Source organism: Lipophrys pholis, assembly GCF_963383615.2.
Source record: "Lipophrys pholis genome assembly, chromosome: 2".
NCBI classification, from domain to species: Eukaryota; Metazoa; Chordata; class Actinopteri; order Blenniiformes; family Blenniidae; genus Lipophrys; species Lipophrys pholis.
In genome coordinates this window covers 31371250-31387764 of record NC_137636.1, presented here as the reverse complement: position 1 = coordinate 31387764, position 16515 = coordinate 31371250, and the positions used below count along the sequence as shown (strand labels likewise).

The window sequence follows — 16515 nt, the reverse complement described above, 5'->3', positions numbered from 1 at the left end:
TTATAGACAATTTCATCACCACAACAAAGCAAAACTTCCTTTGTGTGCTCAACATCTTTGGAAAAGGGGGGTGCTCTTCTATTGGGAACTATACGGTATGTCATGATGACGCCAGTAGTGAGGATCATCTAAGTTACAACAGGGTGTTTCAGCTGCTCAGTTCTGGAGTGAAATGAAGTGATGATGGGATCCAGATGTTTGGGCTCCTGGGGTTTGATTGTGGGAGTCAAACCAGTAAACATCCTTCCGTCCGTTCACTGTCTTCACAGCTTGCAGAGTTTTTACAGGCTTTATTTCTAAATGTGCCTCACGGCTCAACAATACCGATGTCTTTCTGTGTGTTTGTCCCTCCAACAGGATCTGTACTACAAATCCTACGACTGTGTGTGTGTGATGTTCGCCTCGGTGCCAGATTTCAAAGAGTTCTACACAGAGTGCGACATCAACAAGGAGGGCCTGGAGTGTCTGAGGCTGCTCAACGAAATCATCGCCGACTTCGATGAGGTCAGGAAAATAAAAGGAGGGTCCGCCCCCACCAACAGATAGTAAATGTGAACCGTAGCTGCTGACATGGTTTATGGATCCACCCTTCACTCACTCAGTTCTCCTCTCTCTCCTCTCAGCTGCTGTCCAAACCAAAGTTCAGCGGTGTGGAGAAGATCAAGACTATTGGCAGCACGTACATGGCTGCCGCCGGGCTCAGCGGGACGCCCGGGCAGGAGAACAACCAGGTAGGCTCGGAGAGCGCTACGCAACACCGTCTTTAATTGTTCACGAGGTTTTCTGAGTGACTGGACTCTGCTCCCAGGACGAAGAGCGGCAGCAGGCTCAGATCGGGATCATGGTGGAGTTCGCCATCGCTCTGATCGGGAAGCTGGACGGCATCAACAGACATTCCTTCAACAGCTTCCGGCTTCGAGTGGGTGAGTGTGGCTCGGCAGCAGCAGCAGCAGCAGCAGCAGGAGCAGCAGCAGCAGCAGCAGCAGCAGCAGCAGCAGCAGCAGCAGCAGCAGCAGCAGCAGCAGCAGCAGCAGCAGCAGCAGCAGCACAACCTTTTCACTGACTCCTCTCCTCTCGGGCCGGCACAATGACCCAGCCAGCCGGTTTCCGTGGTTACACAGATGACTGACGTGCAGCCCATGTTTCTTGCAGTGTGAGCGGCAGATTTCATTGAGGACGTTGCAGATTCTCTCTCACCCTGCTGGTTTATCACTTCATGGCTGCAGGAATCTTCAGATTCTTCACTGCACACAAGAGTTAAAGGTCATAAATGATGTCTAAGTTACAGTGGAGGTAGAAGAGTCTGGGGAACCTTGTTCTCAGGGTGTTGTGTCTGCAGTCCAGACAGTTGACTCTGCTCAGGCATCTCGGATCGAAGTCCTGGTTCAAATATTTACATTTCTGTGGAGATAAAAACCTACGTCAGGCATCCGCTATGGGAAGTCTCAGTAAGTGGCATAAATCTCTGTCGGACTATCGTCTCAATCGGCAGCTGTGTCTGAACCCGCCAACTTTAAAACACAGTGAAGTGGATCTTGGCCCAGTTCCTCCCTCCCACCAGTTCTTCTCACTCTGAGCACAGAAACTGAAGTTAGGATGTTTTCTGCAGTGAATTAATTCGTCTCTTTGCTGCGAAAAGTTTCCAAAGTCACTTCACAGTTTCACAAATATGTTCATGCTGGCTGCATTGCCTAAGAGCACTAAGGCTGCTATGTTGTTATTTTTTATAGTTTTGAATCTGCACTTGTTTCCTTCTTTGTTCCCTGAGTATTGTTTTGTTTGCTATTGTGCTACAGACACAGCAGCAACCACCCTAACAATGATGCTGGTGTCAAATTACAAAATACACTTGATTGAGGTTTTTTTCAGTGCCGTTCAGTTGGAGTTGGGCTCTCAGGATGAAACGACATGAAACGACCTGCAGAAGCTGAAGCAGCTTGTTTCAGTCACAATGAACTGAGTAGAGGCGCGACAAATAGAGGCTCTATGAGACACGGATAGATTTCATCTGTAGATCAGTGAACACATATCTAGAGCTCCAGAACATAGAAAGGAAAATGTTAGAGGTGGCGAGAAATGAGCATCTTCGCATTCCGTTTTACAAAAGCAGCTGGTTTGGCAAAAATGTAAATATGCAGCTCAATAAACCCGGTGTGAGAGTCAGCAGTGCCGTCAGCAGGTAGACTCTAGTCCCTAGACTCTAGTCCCTAGACTCTAGACTCTAAACTCTAGCGATTCTCCTCCCAGAACTACAGTTAAAAGAAATATATTGATATCCAAACATTTTTTTCTTTCATTAGAAAACACACATTCATTTTTTCGACTGTATTTATATCAAGTGAAAAATTTGAAATGTAAAATAAACATTCTTGCAAAAATAGTTGGAAGAGTTGTGGCAGTTTTCAGGTTGTTCATTTTAAAAACTTCCAAGTCTGGTTCTATATTATGGATCACAACATCTGTCAACAATAATGTCAGATTATTTGTCTTGGTCTAAAGCACCAAATAGGCACTGCTGACCCGATGAGTGGAACTGGATTATTTCCATCATCAAATCTTGAAAAACACTTTAAGGTTTTCAATTTATTCTTTAAAACTGAACTCTCACAATAGAACCAAGAAAAACAGACCTGACAAATTGCCTTCTATATACTGTTTATTTGCACAATTCAGCACTGATCTACCAATATTTATCTATTTATCTTTTATCTTTCATGTGCCTTCAGTTCCTTTATTATTGTTAATGTGATATCGTGCGCAACTTTCATTATTTGTCCTCTAGATTTTTATTGTTATTCTTCCATCCCATAACAACAGTTATTTCAGTGAGGAACAGGTACTTAAAACATTTCACTGCACATTATACTACGTCTAATTGTTGTGTGTGACGAATAAAGGACTTGACTTGAAAAATTAGTTTTGACATATTGATTGTGTTTTTAACAATCTTTGATTTCCTGCTGGCCGGGAGGGAGGACGGGTTGTTTCCTTACATTCCTCTCACAGTTTCCTCTCCTTGTTGCCTTGCGTTCTTTGTAGATTCGACCTGATAACGACACGCTCCTCAACTCCGGTTGTTTTCCTTCCACAGGTATCAATCATGGCCCGGTGATCGCCGGAGTGATCGGAGCGAGGAAGCCTCAGTACGACATCTGGGGAAACACGGTCAACGTGGCCAGCCGGATGGAGAGCACCGGCGAGCTTGGAAAGATCCAGGTACAGGATCATTCCAATCTTTCTTCTAAATGTCTGAAATAGTTCCTCGTGTCTGCCTTGGCGCCAGTCGATCTGTTTTGAATCCATCGTCCTCGTCGCAGGTAACGATGGAAACGTCGGCCGTGCTGAAGAACCTGGGCTACTCCTGCGAGTGTCGCGGGTTCATCAACGTGAAGGGGAAAGGCGAGCTGAAAACCTTCTTTGTGTGCACCGACATGAGCAAGCAGCAGGGTATGGGTCTGAGCTGAGGCCCGCCGCCCGGCGTGGAGACAGACTCTTGCACACAAGGTCCAGAGTTTACAGACTGTTGCACGCCGCCCGGCGTCGGCGCCACGGGACCAGCTGCAGTGTGTTCCTGCGATGTCGTTGGTTTTAGAGGAGCGGCTCCTCCGCTCCTCGCTGGACGTTACATTCAACACGTTGCACCCTCTCGTCCGATCAGGCGAAGGCCGCTGAGGGAAATGAATGGTCAGTATGTACAATCACTCTCCTGTTCTAGCCGCAGACACCTTTTTTTCCCCCCCGCGTCCAGTGATTTAGTCACTTTTGTTTTGTCTCTTAACTAAATGTGATAGAAACACGTGTATTGTACTAACGCCAAATACAGTTGTTATTTTATACGACCCGCTGGGTCCTTTGCAAAAGACAAACAACAGATTCTGTTCGGATCATATTTTGAAAGTCTGTGATGGTTCCTCTGCTCTTACTGTGTAATGAGCAAGACATTTGAAAAGTTTTAATGTCACCGACAGGAGTTAGACAAAGGCGTCCCTCCTTCCTGAGAATAATAGGCCAAGCTACAAATCCTAACACCACCTGCTGATGAGTAGAACCGTTCACCTGAAGAGACTCTGGATGCATTTTTTTGGTTCTGCTCATTCTAACAATTGTTTATTAGGAAATAGATAAATCAGTGTGCTGTACGTACGCCATCTGTTTAAAGTGTTTACTCAGCTCGGATAAGAAGTCTGCTCTCAGTGTCCTTTTTGCTGCCCGTCTGCATATATGCTGCAACGAGGGAACTCCGTGGCGCTCTCTTCAGTGTCCTGTGAATGTTTTTAAGCGGCCTCGGCTCAGACGACCAGCCGACCCGATCCCGATCGCTCTCTGTGCCTCTGAAACTCGATTTGTCTCGTGGCCTTATGTCCTGAGATCAACATCTTGTCATTGTGGTTACATAATAATGATAATAATACTATTATTAATAATAGCGTATTGCCCTTTCTGTGAACAAATGTGTCTTTTGTACAGTTGCAGAATGTAATAAATGTTTTCTTAAGCCTGCCGTTTGTGCTGCAGTGGACGACGGGAGCCGGCGTTTCTATCACAAACACTTTATTGGCTGAAATGCATAAAAATGTCACACAAAGAGCACCTTTTGTACAAATCTTAAGTTATTACACTGAAAGATAGGAGCTGGGAATTCATCAGACAGCGACGGCCGGGACAACATCTGGACAGCTGGAGCAGGTTTCCATCGGTTCAGCCGGCTCCTGCACTGGAGACGTGGAAGAGTGTGTCAGACGCAAGTTGAGTTTGGACTGAACTTTGCTGTACGAGTTACGATTAACGCTCTCAAGGTGTTTTACCTGTAGTGAGGTCTATGAACGGCTCGGCGGGGACGGCGACCCCCATGGCTTTCCTAATACCGTAGACGCTGCTGACGTCGCAGGGGGCCACCTGGCCGGTCAGCTGGGCCAGGTTTCCCGTCACCTTCTCGGCTGCACAGAGAGATCAGAGGAGGAATCGACACAGGCTTCTTTGTGTGTGAGGAAATGAGAGTCCAGGCCCGTCGTCTGTCGTAGTTCAACAGTAGGTTGTCCCAGAAATGTAAAGAGTTTAGACTCAATAAATAAATCAACGTGTCTAACACGTAATGTAAAAATGAAATGACTGTTAAATGCATCTGTGGCAATGAAGTCCACCATAATATGAATCAGAACACTGTGCGGCCACAAACTCTCCTCTGAAGTCTAAAGTCAAACCACAGCTGGACTCTTCAGAGGAAAAACGAAGTGCTGGAGGTCTACAGCTGCTGTGAGCGGCGGTAACAGAGGGGCTCCTGCACCGACGGGATCTTACCCAGCTCCAGCTCCTTGGCGGTCGGGGCCAGCAGGCAGATCATGTTGGGCGGCTGCTTGGCGCTCAGACGCTCCTTCTGTGCCTCCTGCAGGTCGCGCAGCAGCTTCGTGGTCTCGTCCAGTTTCTGCTGGAATTGCAGGGCCTCTGCCAGAGAAGAAGGAAAGACGCACAGTCAGTTAATACTTCCTCCGGGTTGCTCCGGTTACCTTGTGGTGAAACCCCCTCCCTTGAACAGAAGACATGCATTGTTGTGCGACACAGACCCTCAGTGTTACTGCTACAGCAACACACCGGGGGGGTGGGGGGGGGGGGGGGGGGGGGGGGTTGTAGGATGATAAATGACGAACCAGGTCATGACACAGCAAAGATAATTTAGATTCCAAGCTTTTCAACTTCATACACTCAGTTCAGTGTTTAAAAAGCCAAGTGAGATGTTTTACCCTCGGAGAGTTCCTCGGCCATCTGCAGGCCGACGGCAGAGCGAAGGAAGTCCAGCCTGTTGGGTTTTTCGGCTCCAGCTACCTGCGGGAGACACGGGGGGGGCATGTTTAGTCAGATGAGAGAAGCTCATTCCAAGTCAGACAGCTGATGCTTCAAGGGATCATCCTGGGCTTTTGTCACGCTGCTTCTTTGCTTCCCATAAAATCAAGCTTCTACAGCAACATCGGAGGAACGGGGGGGGGGGGGGGGGGTACTGGAGCGCAGCCAGAAACAGCAAACAGGCAGCACAGAGGGGATGCTGTGTGTCTGGCGTTGAGTTCTGTGCTTGGGTTTCTTCCGCTGCTCTGAGGAACGATTCAGCGTCGCGGCCAGCGTGCGCTGAAAGAAAACACAGTCCCCTCCAAATTCTCCGACAGCGGGCCCCGAGCGAGCGGCGTGGCCGTGTTGCTGAGGAGAAATGTTCTTTCCATGGCTGGACGGAGGGCAGCTCGCGGCGGGGCCTCTCGCCGTGTTGACACAGCTGGTGGATGTAGTGACCAGATCGGCCGGGGCCGTCTATAACAAATTAAATGAAGTATCCACGTATGGGCTTGGGTTCGAGGACGCGTGACGGCGGGAGCTGCTCCCACTCTCGGAGTACGAGCTGCAGCGGCATGGCGCTCAATGAGTCTCGCCATTCGATAGACTTGATGCCCGGTTGTTTCCATCGCGCTGCACCTTTGTGTAAAACAAGCCAGTTTCCTGCTGAGCGGCTTTCTGTCTGGAGTTTTAGGAATCTCACCTCCTTCTCATCCTTGTCCACTGGGGTGTTGGCTGGCGCCACCACCTGCTGGACACGAGAAAATGAGCCCATCAGACAGTTGCATGTTCAGCTTGACCGGCTCCCATTGGCCCAAGAAGCGGCAGTGTGTGCTTACCGGCTCGCTGTCCTTCAGGGTTCGGGAGTGTTCTCCGTTGGTCATGGCGTCCAGCAGGTTGTCGGCCAGTTTGTACACGTACTCGTCTGGTTTGGACAGGAAGTCTGACAAGCTGCTGAACAAACATGCACAATAACACCATCACGGCCTCGGCTGCAGGGCGAATAAAAACAATCTCAATCACTTTGTTGCCGAGGAACAAAGTCGTCACTAAACCCTGCATCTCCTACACAGAGGGAAGAAACAAGTGAGGATGTGCTGCTAAAACACAGAGATGATTTGGGCTACAAGCTGAGGAAGGCTGCTCTTTTTCACCACATGGTCTTCATCAACAACGTTTTCCTTCCTCACTTGTCAGCTGTTGTTCTGACGCCATTTGTCCGTTCTTCTGAACGGACAAATGGCGTGACGGCACAGTCCATGGCTCGGAGTATGCCGTTCCACTGTCTTGAGCAAAATGTGCTTCGTTTATGTTGGTTGGCAGCAGCCGTGTTTTGCTGCGTACATTCAAACGGTTGTGACGAAACCGTGCGCGTGGCGTGTTGAGATGTTTCGCTTCGCTTGTACGAGGGACGACAAGCTTTTTGATTGTGCTGGAACTCGCCAACACTGAGCGGAAGAGAACGATGTTATGAAGAGGAGCCAAGTGACCCACTGAAACAAGTTTGAGGAGCTTGAAGGGAGCGTATGTTTTTAAAAAAAAAAACATTTCATCCACTCATGTATCCTTCATGCTCATTTACATCTTGATTCAACCCTCCTGTAGTCTGAGGCACAAGCTGCAGTAAACGTGGCGCCACGCCAGGAGACAATAACATAAGAGCGGAGGAAATCACACTGGGTGTGATGACGTCAGGCGGCGGCCCGTTGACCTCCCCCGAGGAACATCTGGAAAGCGCTGACGCAGCGATGCCTCCAGTGACGTTTTTTACAAACCCGCCACTGAGCGGGAGTGCGTCTGCACATACCTGTCTGAGCCCTGCTGACTGGACTCCTCTCCGAAGAAGCAGTAGATGAGGTCGGAGTCGTCCTTGCCGACGTTGGCGAAGCTGGAGTCGTAGGTGGGCGCGTAGGACGTGAACGGGCCGTAGTTCATGTAGGACACTGTGGAGAGACGACTCGCTGTCAGTTTCTGGTGGCCGGGTGACGCGCAGACGCACATTAATGAGGAGCGGTGCAGCACCCGGAGTGATCCGGTTCCTCTTGTCCTCCCTGAAGCCCTGCAGGCTGTTCACGCCGCTCTGCAGCCGATTGGACATCATACCCAGTTTGACGGGACAGTAGCCAACATCTGGAACGGGACGTGAACAAATTGTCTTTGTGTCAAGAGTTACACCAAACTAAACAAAACCTCAAAACGACACGTATTTAGGTTGTTGTTCTTCGACACAAGTACAGAGAGAAACAACTTCATTTTGATTTCAAATTAAAAGTTGCCTCAGCATTTAGTTTGATCATTCTGAACTGACCTCCTGCTGAAGGATCTGCTGGGTTCAGGATGGCCAGTGTGGTCGAGCCGTCAGACTTCCGCCGGGCAAACTCCAACTGGAACAGTGAAGTTTTTTTTTTTTAGAAAACACATCAATCATTTAAGATGAACACTCGTTTGAAGCTGCTGATTATGAGGACGTAAAAACCCTCTAAACTGAAATGAGCTTTTGTTTGGTGACATGGTGGGGGTGTGTGTGTGTGTGTGTGTGTGTGTGTGTGTGTGTGTGTGTGTGTGTGTGTGTGTGTGTGTGTGTGTGTGTGTGTGTGTGTGTGTGTGTGTGTGTGTGTGTTGATCAGCGGCAGCGTTGTGACTCCATTCTGGAGGCGCTCACGTCGGACTGAAGCACTCTGTTGGACAGCTTCCCTCCAGACTCCTCCATGACCTTGCGGATTTCCTCCAGCTCTTTCTCTGCCTTCGCCGCCTCGTCCTTGGTGTCCTTTTCCTGTCTGCGAACCAAAGGCAGATTGAAAGACGGCGGATGAGACGCTGTGGCCGTGAGCGAAAAGGTTTTTTTTTTTTTAAATCTGTGCCGACAACAAAAAAGAACCACGCAGCAGGAAGGAACTTCTGCTGGAGCTCTTATCCAACACCTACATTCTGCGTTCATTCCTCTCACAATCTACCTGCAAGTTTTTTGCTGACGTCAATAAACGCCACCATGAGTTGTTGTTTTTTTTGCACAGGGCCATCTCCTATGAGCTGAAGGTATTAAGTAAGCTGGATGAAAAGCCGGCACAACTAACAGGCTTCCTGAGGCTGATCCTCTGACTGTGACTCAGACTCTGACAGTTGTAATTTCGCTCGTCAGCTTCAGTTACATCATGATCGCTCAACAACAAAGCCCACGCAGAAGGTGTAGCGCCACAAGAGGAAACAAGCCCCAGCATGCTCTGAGGCATTCCTCACATTCTGAGCCTGCGGCTTTACAATGGAAAAGATGATTGGCTGAGAGGAAACCGTCCCCGGCTTCATGCTGTAGTTTGGGGTGGTTTTTTTTCTCTGCTTAATTTGGTAGAAATGTGACGTGGTCGCTTCCCAGTGTTCAGTGTTGGTCGCAGTGAGATGGTGAGAGCGTGTCGGACTGCAACGCAGCAGCTCGCAGCACCTGGGCGTGCTGGGAGTCTGGGAGCGCTCGCTGCTGTTCTCGGTGCTGGGGGCGCCGTCTTTCTGCTCCGAGCTGCTGCCGCCCCCTTCCTCAGACTTCAGGCTCAGCTTGGCCGCCGGGTCGAGGCCGGACATGAAGTCGATGCTCTGCTTCAGGCTGTCCAGCCGCTCCTGTCAGCAAACACACAGACGTTTGGTCACAGAGAAGCAGGAGAGGCAAGTCAAACCGCTGGCGCCGCGGAGGAGACGTTCACGGCTCTCTGCTGCCTCCACCTGTTGCTCTGGCGGCAAAGCAAAGCCAGCGTCACTCCACCAGCTCCATGGGAACACAAGCACAACTCCGCTTTTAAAGCGACGCTACGTTTTCTAACAACATTTTTATGAGTGCCAGTTTTGTATACAGGAATGGATGTTTGTCTCTCTCTGTTTTTTCCTTCAACCAACCCAAACAAACACAACGGCTAATGAAGAGCCAATTAGATTTAATGTGTGATTCATTTCAGCAGGTGTGAAAACTCAGCAAACTGAAGTTGAGGTACAAGAAATTTATTAAAAAAAAGGAAACGTTTCCCCATAATAGATTTAAAACTACGATACTATGTTAGATTTTCAAAAAAACTGAAGTTATTTCCAGTTTTATTTAAAAATGATGGCTGTAAGTAATAATAAATAATAATAAGAATTTAAATAATTCAGATCTAATCTTTTAAATAACTTTACATTCAAATGTCATGAGTATAAAAGTAATTAACTGCCCCCCCCAAAAAAACATTATTGAATTGAAAAGATATTTTTCCAGGGTGTATACAAAAAAAAAAGAGACTTATTTCCCTGCTGTTTGTTTGGTCTAACGTTAAAAAGTACAGTGTTATTGCTGCTCAATCAGGAGCAAAAAGCAAAAAAACCCAACGGTTTTTTAAATTTCAGAATCAGATCAGATTTATCAAATAAAAACAAAATCTTTACTGAGCATTGTTTGTCTGTATATCTTGCTAAGAACAACTTAAGATTGTCATTGTCACAACAGAAACACACTGATTAGTCAATAAATGTGTTCGCCTCACTGAACAGGAAGAAACTCTTTAAATTGTCTGTGTTCTTTAACTGCTAAAATAACCTTGTTTCAGCTTTAAACAAGAATTTATTTTTTGTATTTTGAGTCTTTTATTCTAAAAGCCTGAAAATCTGTTAGCTGTGGATTGTTAATGAGGGCCAAAGAAGAGTTTGACGGCTTTTTGTCCGGCTTTAGGAGCCACATTCTCTATGTTTAGGCCAATTGAAGGCTCAAACAACTAATGTATTTTCTGTGAGGGACCGAGGCGGTCACCCCGACTCGGGATGTGTTCGGCCTGGTGGTGGTTGCGAGGATGAGAAAAGTTAAATTAGATTTATTTCAAAGGTTCTTTTTGCAAATGTTGAAAAACTCATTCACTCCCAGCCTCACAGCAGGCTGCCCGCCGCAGACTTGCTCATTCAGTCTGTCCAGCCTCCTTAAATAAGGCCCGCCCCACCCTTAATTTGGCCAATCAGGACAGGCCGGAATAAAACAAATGTCCAAGGGGTATTTAACCCACCGGAAATTAACATGACTGAAAAATAATAATAATAAAGTATCTGAGCAAACAGAAAAACCATTATAACATTTAACTCATATACAATACACTATTTTAACCCGTCGCCAATTCCTCACTATACATATTTACACGTACCTATACAAACAATGCACCCCTACACCTAGTGGACTGTGCCATCTGCCGTCTGACGGCTGAAATGCAGCTCCTCCAGCGGCACGCGCTCCGCTGAGGAAAAGTCTGATGGGCCAGTGCAGGAAGTGCGTGCGGTGTGTTCTGTTGGGAGTTTTGCCACTATACAGAAGTTATACAGTGTGCCACTGACACGGGATGTAGGGGGTACCTCCCTACAGGCCCAGGATGTTTGATAACTACTGTCAGCCGTGGTGATTGATGGATTTTCCATCTCTGTTGTGGCAAAATGTGCGCTGACAGGCACTCCGGCCTCACCCACGCCAGTGCAGGTGACGCGACGCCACAACCCGTCTCCAACCCACACTCCCCATGTTCACAAGCACTCCCGTTTTTCCACAGTGTGCAGGTGCCCTCAAGTCTTTATTTTAAAGGGAGAAGGCAATATCACCTTCTCACATTCATCCAGAAAACACAGATACATTATGAATATTTAAAATAACCCCTTGGTGTCGTTGTAATTCACAAAACAGTGAAAAGAAAGCGAGGATTTCTGCTGTGAATGTGCAGCTTCGTACCTGGCTGAGGATCTTCATCCCAGAGTGCAGCAGTTTCCGAGCTGCTTTGTGATAAATGGTCTCCGGCTTGTTGTAAGTCATGGCGTTTTGACACATAACCTGGAAATCCCCCTGCATGAAAACAATAAACCACATACTGAAGACGTGTTCACACCCAGTCAGACAAGCTCAAGATGTTAAACTCCTGTTGCTTTATTGTTATTTTGGTTTATCAAACTGTGTGTCGAGACCTGAATTCTAACAACACAGCAACGTGCCTAACGCCCACAGATACCTTGAGCTCCTCCACTGACTGGTAGCACTCTTTCTTGACTTTTTCCTTCATGGTGCTGAAGTCCATGGGATGCCTGATGACGCAGGAGTAGCCGGGAGCAATGAGGTCGGTCACCGGAAATGAGAAGAACGCACTGGGATCCTTCCTACAGAGGAAACAAGCAGTTCAGGAAGACATTAATATTAGATAAATATGTGCCAAAGCTGAGGCGTGAAGACACAGAAGCACAGTTGTGCTGAATCAGGAGATGATGACAGACTGAAGATATTTGAAAGGAGAGGATACTAACGTCACTGGGGGTTCTTTCTGAACTGAAAGTTGTAGGGTCTTTCTTTGTTTGAATTTACAGCATCAAGAGATACTTTGACATTAACTTACACTGTTAGTTACGTAGCAGATCAAATTAAAACCTACATATCAAAATGAATTCTTAATTGTGCGTAATAACACAGAGTCCCCATGAAATGGAAAATTAAATAATAAAATTCTTCAGTTTTTAACCATGTATCAGTCCGCTTGTTCAGTTTTTTTTATAATCCGTGTCAAAATATTGTCAAAGCACATGTGTTGTATTTTGGATCACGTTCAGAAGAACAATCCTGCACTAACAGGCGTTCAGTAACTCATCAGACTGAAACCCTAATCATCAACTGAAGTTTTACACTAAAGCTACAACGAGGGCTGCATAATTCATCGTCACTGGAATATCAGCATGCGTACAGATCGCAAAAGACCGACCTGTGATAAAGTGCATGTTCCCATGTACTGTGCAATAATGCTTTGCATGTCAATATATATCTAACGCTCCCCCTGGAAAGGCCCTGGCCGCTATTGCTGTGAGGCAAGAGAGGAAACCACTGCAACAACATGTGGCTCTGGGCTGGATAGCTCACATGTTATTAACCTGTGCATTCACATGCATTGGCATCAAGTTGTAATAACAGGTTACAAAACTAGAAAGTGATTACAATAGAGTATTATTCCCCAACTTCAGTTGTCCTTGTGCAAACATACATGCGCTCCGTGTGTGTGTAAAGCTACAGAGAAAATGTGTGTTAATAATCCATGCTGTACCTCTGGAGCTGCCTGATGAGCTGATTCAAAGCCTCCTGCAGAGGAGTTTGTTCTTTTTCAGCTGGAAAGAGCAAAATGTTAAGTAAGAAATACAATCAAAGTCAGATTTGAGATGGAAAGCGATCATTTTGTGATGAGACACATAAAGAGATCACCTTCCAGTTTATCAAGCTCTGATCTGATGGGAGTTCTGCTTTGCTCTCTGTCATCGTCTCCATCTGCATCCTGTCCCTTCTTCTTCTTGGTCATCTAAACAAAACACCAATAAACTAAAGTCCAGACAAACACATTCCCTTAAAGCGTGTAAATACGAGGTGAGGACTTTACCTTTTTCTTCCCCTTGTCTTCCTCTGGTGATCCCAGGCTCTTTTCTTTATCTTTCTTCTTCTTCTTCTTCTTCTCTTTGGATTTATCTCCGTCCGCCGGCTGATCATCGTAAAACGTGTCCAGACTGGAGCTGCCAGTCGTCACTTCGTTTCCAGACACTTTTAAAACGAGTTTCAGGGGCCTCTCTCCGTAATCTGAACACATCAAACCAATCAATCATCAGCCCAATAATAATAAACACGCCGCTAACAGCAGATGCTACCAACAGTAGCCGCGAACACTTGTTTCGGTCAAAAAAGCGGGATGCTATAGAGGATTGTCAAATCTCAGGCTCCATAACTCAAAGCAAAATATACGAAAGTGACAAAAACATGAATGAAAATTGGATAAAAATCAGCCCGATAGTCGCGAACAACAGCTAGCTAATAGCGAGCAGGATGCTAACACAGCGAACAACCGCAAGAAGAGCTCCAGTTTTTACACTAGAAACACGTTTACTTATGTCAGGGTATGTGGTTGAATTGTAGCGCTCTCAGACACAAAATACCTTCATATCCGTGTTTTTCGGACTTGTGCTTCTTGTGTTTCTTGCCCATTGTGTGTGTTTTGAAACCGGCCGGTCGATCTCTCTGCTCGCTGTACAGTGCTGGCTTGGAAAGGGTGCCCCCTGTCGGCCCGGCGGTGGTATCACTACAAACTGTAATATTCTTTTTATTCGGCAGAGGGCGCGATAAGCCTTGAAGACAACTTCATACAGAGAGACGTTTAGTCCTCCATATGGAACGCCTGAATAGAATAGAATAGAATAGAATAGAAATACCTAAATAATCCCACCCAGAGGGATATTTTTTAATTATGGTGTTACAATAATTTCATTTAGTCACCCTGACATTTCCACCCATCCAAGGGCAGGGTACACCTTAACAGGTCACCAGTCCATCACAGTACAAACACGGAGCGCTACCAGGACACACTTGCAAAAGAGATAGTTAATCTCAATGTGTTTTCTCCTGAATAAATAAAGGCTAAATGAATGAAAAGAGAGACAGACAACCACAAACACTCACATTCATGCATGGATGCAATTTAGGGTCACCAAAAAACCTCACATGCATGCATGTTTTTGGACTGTGGGAGAAAACCCATGCACACACTGGGAGAACGTGCAACACATGCTCCACACATAATGGCCCAGGATCTGAACGCATGACCTTCGGCGAGGCGAGAGCACTTACCACTGTTGCTCCGTGCGGCTCCCACTTACAACCAATTTATTCATAAAAGTGTGAGTTTGAATAAAATCAATGGCTTTATCCTCCACCATCCTTTGTATTAGAATTTCTTCACAAAAAGGAAAAGAGTCATGCAGGGAAAATCCTCCTGACCCTCAGCTCTTTCCAATTGCTGCACCCCTCTGAAGCTTGCTGGTGCTCCCTAAGGGAGGTCCACACTGTCAGAACCACTAGTGGATGTGGATTTAACTGTGTAATCTCACGTTATGAAACCTTGGAATATTCAATGACAGATGTCAAGAAACTATCTTTGAGCTATAGTTAGGATTCTCAAACATTCCTCTTGAGCAAGATGGGATGCTTCTTTCAACTCCAATGGGCCATCGAAATATAGTCAAGTATGGTTGAGATACATTTTACAGATGATTAAAGGAGTTTCCCAAATAGTCAAGGAGCACTCCAGTGCAAAAGTAATTCAATTTAATAGGGTTGTGATGATTGCAGGTGACAACAATCAAATAGATTTCAAAAGAACAAACTTTTAAGTGTCCTGTTTTAGTAGCGCCTTCTTGAAAAATCCTTCCAAAACATTACAGCCTCCATATCCCAGAATGCATCATAATAGCAAAAGTCATTGATTTATTACTGCTTTATGAATGCTTAAGTTTGTCAAAACTTCTTACCCAACGTATTGTGAAGACGACCCTGAGAGCATCATCAAGATTGTTTTTGGCAGGGTTGCATTCAGACACACACAAAAAAAGACATTTTAGCTGTTTAAACTAGCTGAGAATAATATTCCTTAGACTTGCATAACACGTAAGTATTCTTGAAAGACCTTCCTAGTGTTTACATTAGCCAACATACTTGTGCCAGCGAGCCTTTTCATAAGACAAGTTCACAAATGAAGTAACTCCATCTTGAATAAATAAAGAGCCCTAATCTCCAAAGGCAGACGGATGACACTTGGTTGGATTTAGGCTTTTGCAGGATCTGTGTACATTCTGGAGTTCCTCTGCCTCGCAGAGCCTTTATGCTCCGTTAAATCAGCACACCTTGTACCGGCTGATGAGTGACAGATGTTTTATTCATGGGGGAAAAGATAGTGTGCATTCTTTGAAGCACATTCCAGGTTTTATGAAGAGGGCAAAAGATGAGGGCCGAAGGTTTGAAAGGAATGAAGATTGACTGAATTTCAGCCATTCCTGCCGTCAGATGAAGAGGTGAGTCTGAAGCTCTGTTGATGTTTGAGTGTCCTATCTAAGCAAAGCCGTTCTCGGCACATTACGTCCTGACATATCAGTCATGACATATCAGCGCCACGGTGCATTCTTCACATGCAGATTGTTTTGCTGCCACATTGATGAAGAGCCACAAGATCATCAACACATCTTTATCTGGAGCGTTTAATATTCAGAGAAATATTTCATTTGGAATCATACCTGAACTATACTTCTTTATCTTCCATAAAACAAATCACACTGAAAAATGCAGTTTGTGGTCGACAGAGTTAGATGATTAAAACGGCTTCTGCTAAACTCTTATTTACCATATTTACTTTGTTTAATCAGCAGTTGCATATTTATTCAAGCTTATTTAAGAATTTACAATAATGTATCTTGTGAAATGATTTGACAACCCTCCTGCTACTTTTCATCATATCTATTTGGCAAAAGGCATTCTCCAACCTCGAGACATTTTATGTAACTGAACTGCCCCCATTTGTATCAAACATTAAGCAATAACCCACAAAATGTGAAGGAAAAACCCAACAACAACACTGTAACATCACTTTTCAGCTCATTGTGGTTATTTTTATCGGGGTTAATTATGGAAACCCAATTCCCATAACACATTAACATTTATTGACTATTCTTATATAAGCTTTGGTTAATGTGGCTTTCAAGTCACATTTGTAATTGGAACATATTTCAAATTAATATAAATTGTGGTTTTCTTCAGTCTGCAAAACATATTGTGAGTCATTCACTGGTTTGAGGGGAGTGTGTCTTAATCAAATCTTGCATACACAAACACTGTAAAAAATATCTCACATATTGACAGACTGAAAATGT

At 45.6% G+C, this 16515-nt stretch overlaps 2 protein-coding genes across 6 annotated transcripts in view; one reads left to right on the top strand and one right to left on the bottom strand.

Moving 5' to 3' along the window:
- adcy7 (adenylate cyclase 7) overlaps positions 1-4512 on the top strand; it is a 69285-nt gene extending 64773 nt beyond the window's left edge. For both annotated transcript variants that reach the window (XM_080458026.1, XM_080458025.1), the window contains 5 exons: positions 358-504; positions 624-731; positions 809-923; positions 3092-3216; positions 3318-4512. In XM_080458026.1, coding sequence (XP_080314152.1) covers positions 358-504; positions 624-731; positions 809-923; positions 3092-3216; positions 3318-3464 — 642 coding nt within the window. In that variant the 3' untranslated portion in view covers positions 3465-4512. The remainder of the gene's footprint in view (positions 1-357; positions 505-623; positions 732-808; positions 924-3091; positions 3217-3317) is intronic.
- Positions 4432-13879, bottom strand: brd7 (bromodomain containing 7). Of its 4 annotated transcripts, none has more exons than XM_080458027.1 (17): positions 13756-13864; positions 13209-13402; positions 13037-13130; positions 12882-12942; positions 11808-11952; positions 11534-11644; positions 9254-9423; positions 8480-8594; positions 8126-8201; positions 7840-7947; positions 7625-7760; positions 6657-6771; positions 6521-6568; positions 5739-5820; positions 5299-5442; positions 4806-4937; positions 4432-4714 (listed from the first exon to the last, which is right to left on the bottom strand). In XM_080458027.1, exons 1-17 carry the CDS (start codon positions 13802-13804, stop codon positions 4644-4646), a joined length of 1851 nt encoding a protein of 616 aa, XP_080314153.1. In that variant the 5' UTR covers positions 13805-13864; the 3' UTR covers positions 4432-4643. The 4 variants fall into 4 exon arrangements, with proteins under 4 accessions (XP_080314153.1, XP_080314156.1, XP_080314154.1 ...); XM_080458030.1 differs by having other exon boundaries at positions 4542-4714; positions 6521-6565; positions 6657-6768; positions 13756-13879; XM_080458028.1 differs by having other exon boundaries at positions 4542-4714; positions 6657-6768; positions 13756-13867.
- Positions 13880-16515: the final 2636 nt, after the last annotated feature.

Bases quoted from the DNA above. Each gene is read 5' to 3' on its own strand.
- brd7 (XM_080458027.1), bottom strand. From the start codon at position 13,804: ATGGGCAAGAAACACAAGAAGCACAAGTCCGAAAAACACGGATATGAA. The intron at 9,424-11,533 runs GTACGAAGCTGC...GTTTGCTGACAG, and splicing joins GGATGAAGATCCTCAGCCAG to GAGCGGCTGGACAGCCTGAA. The intron at 7,761-7,839 runs GTGCTGCACCGC...GTCTCTCCACAG, and splicing joins GAGGAACCGGATCACTCCGG to TGTCCTACATGAACTACGGC.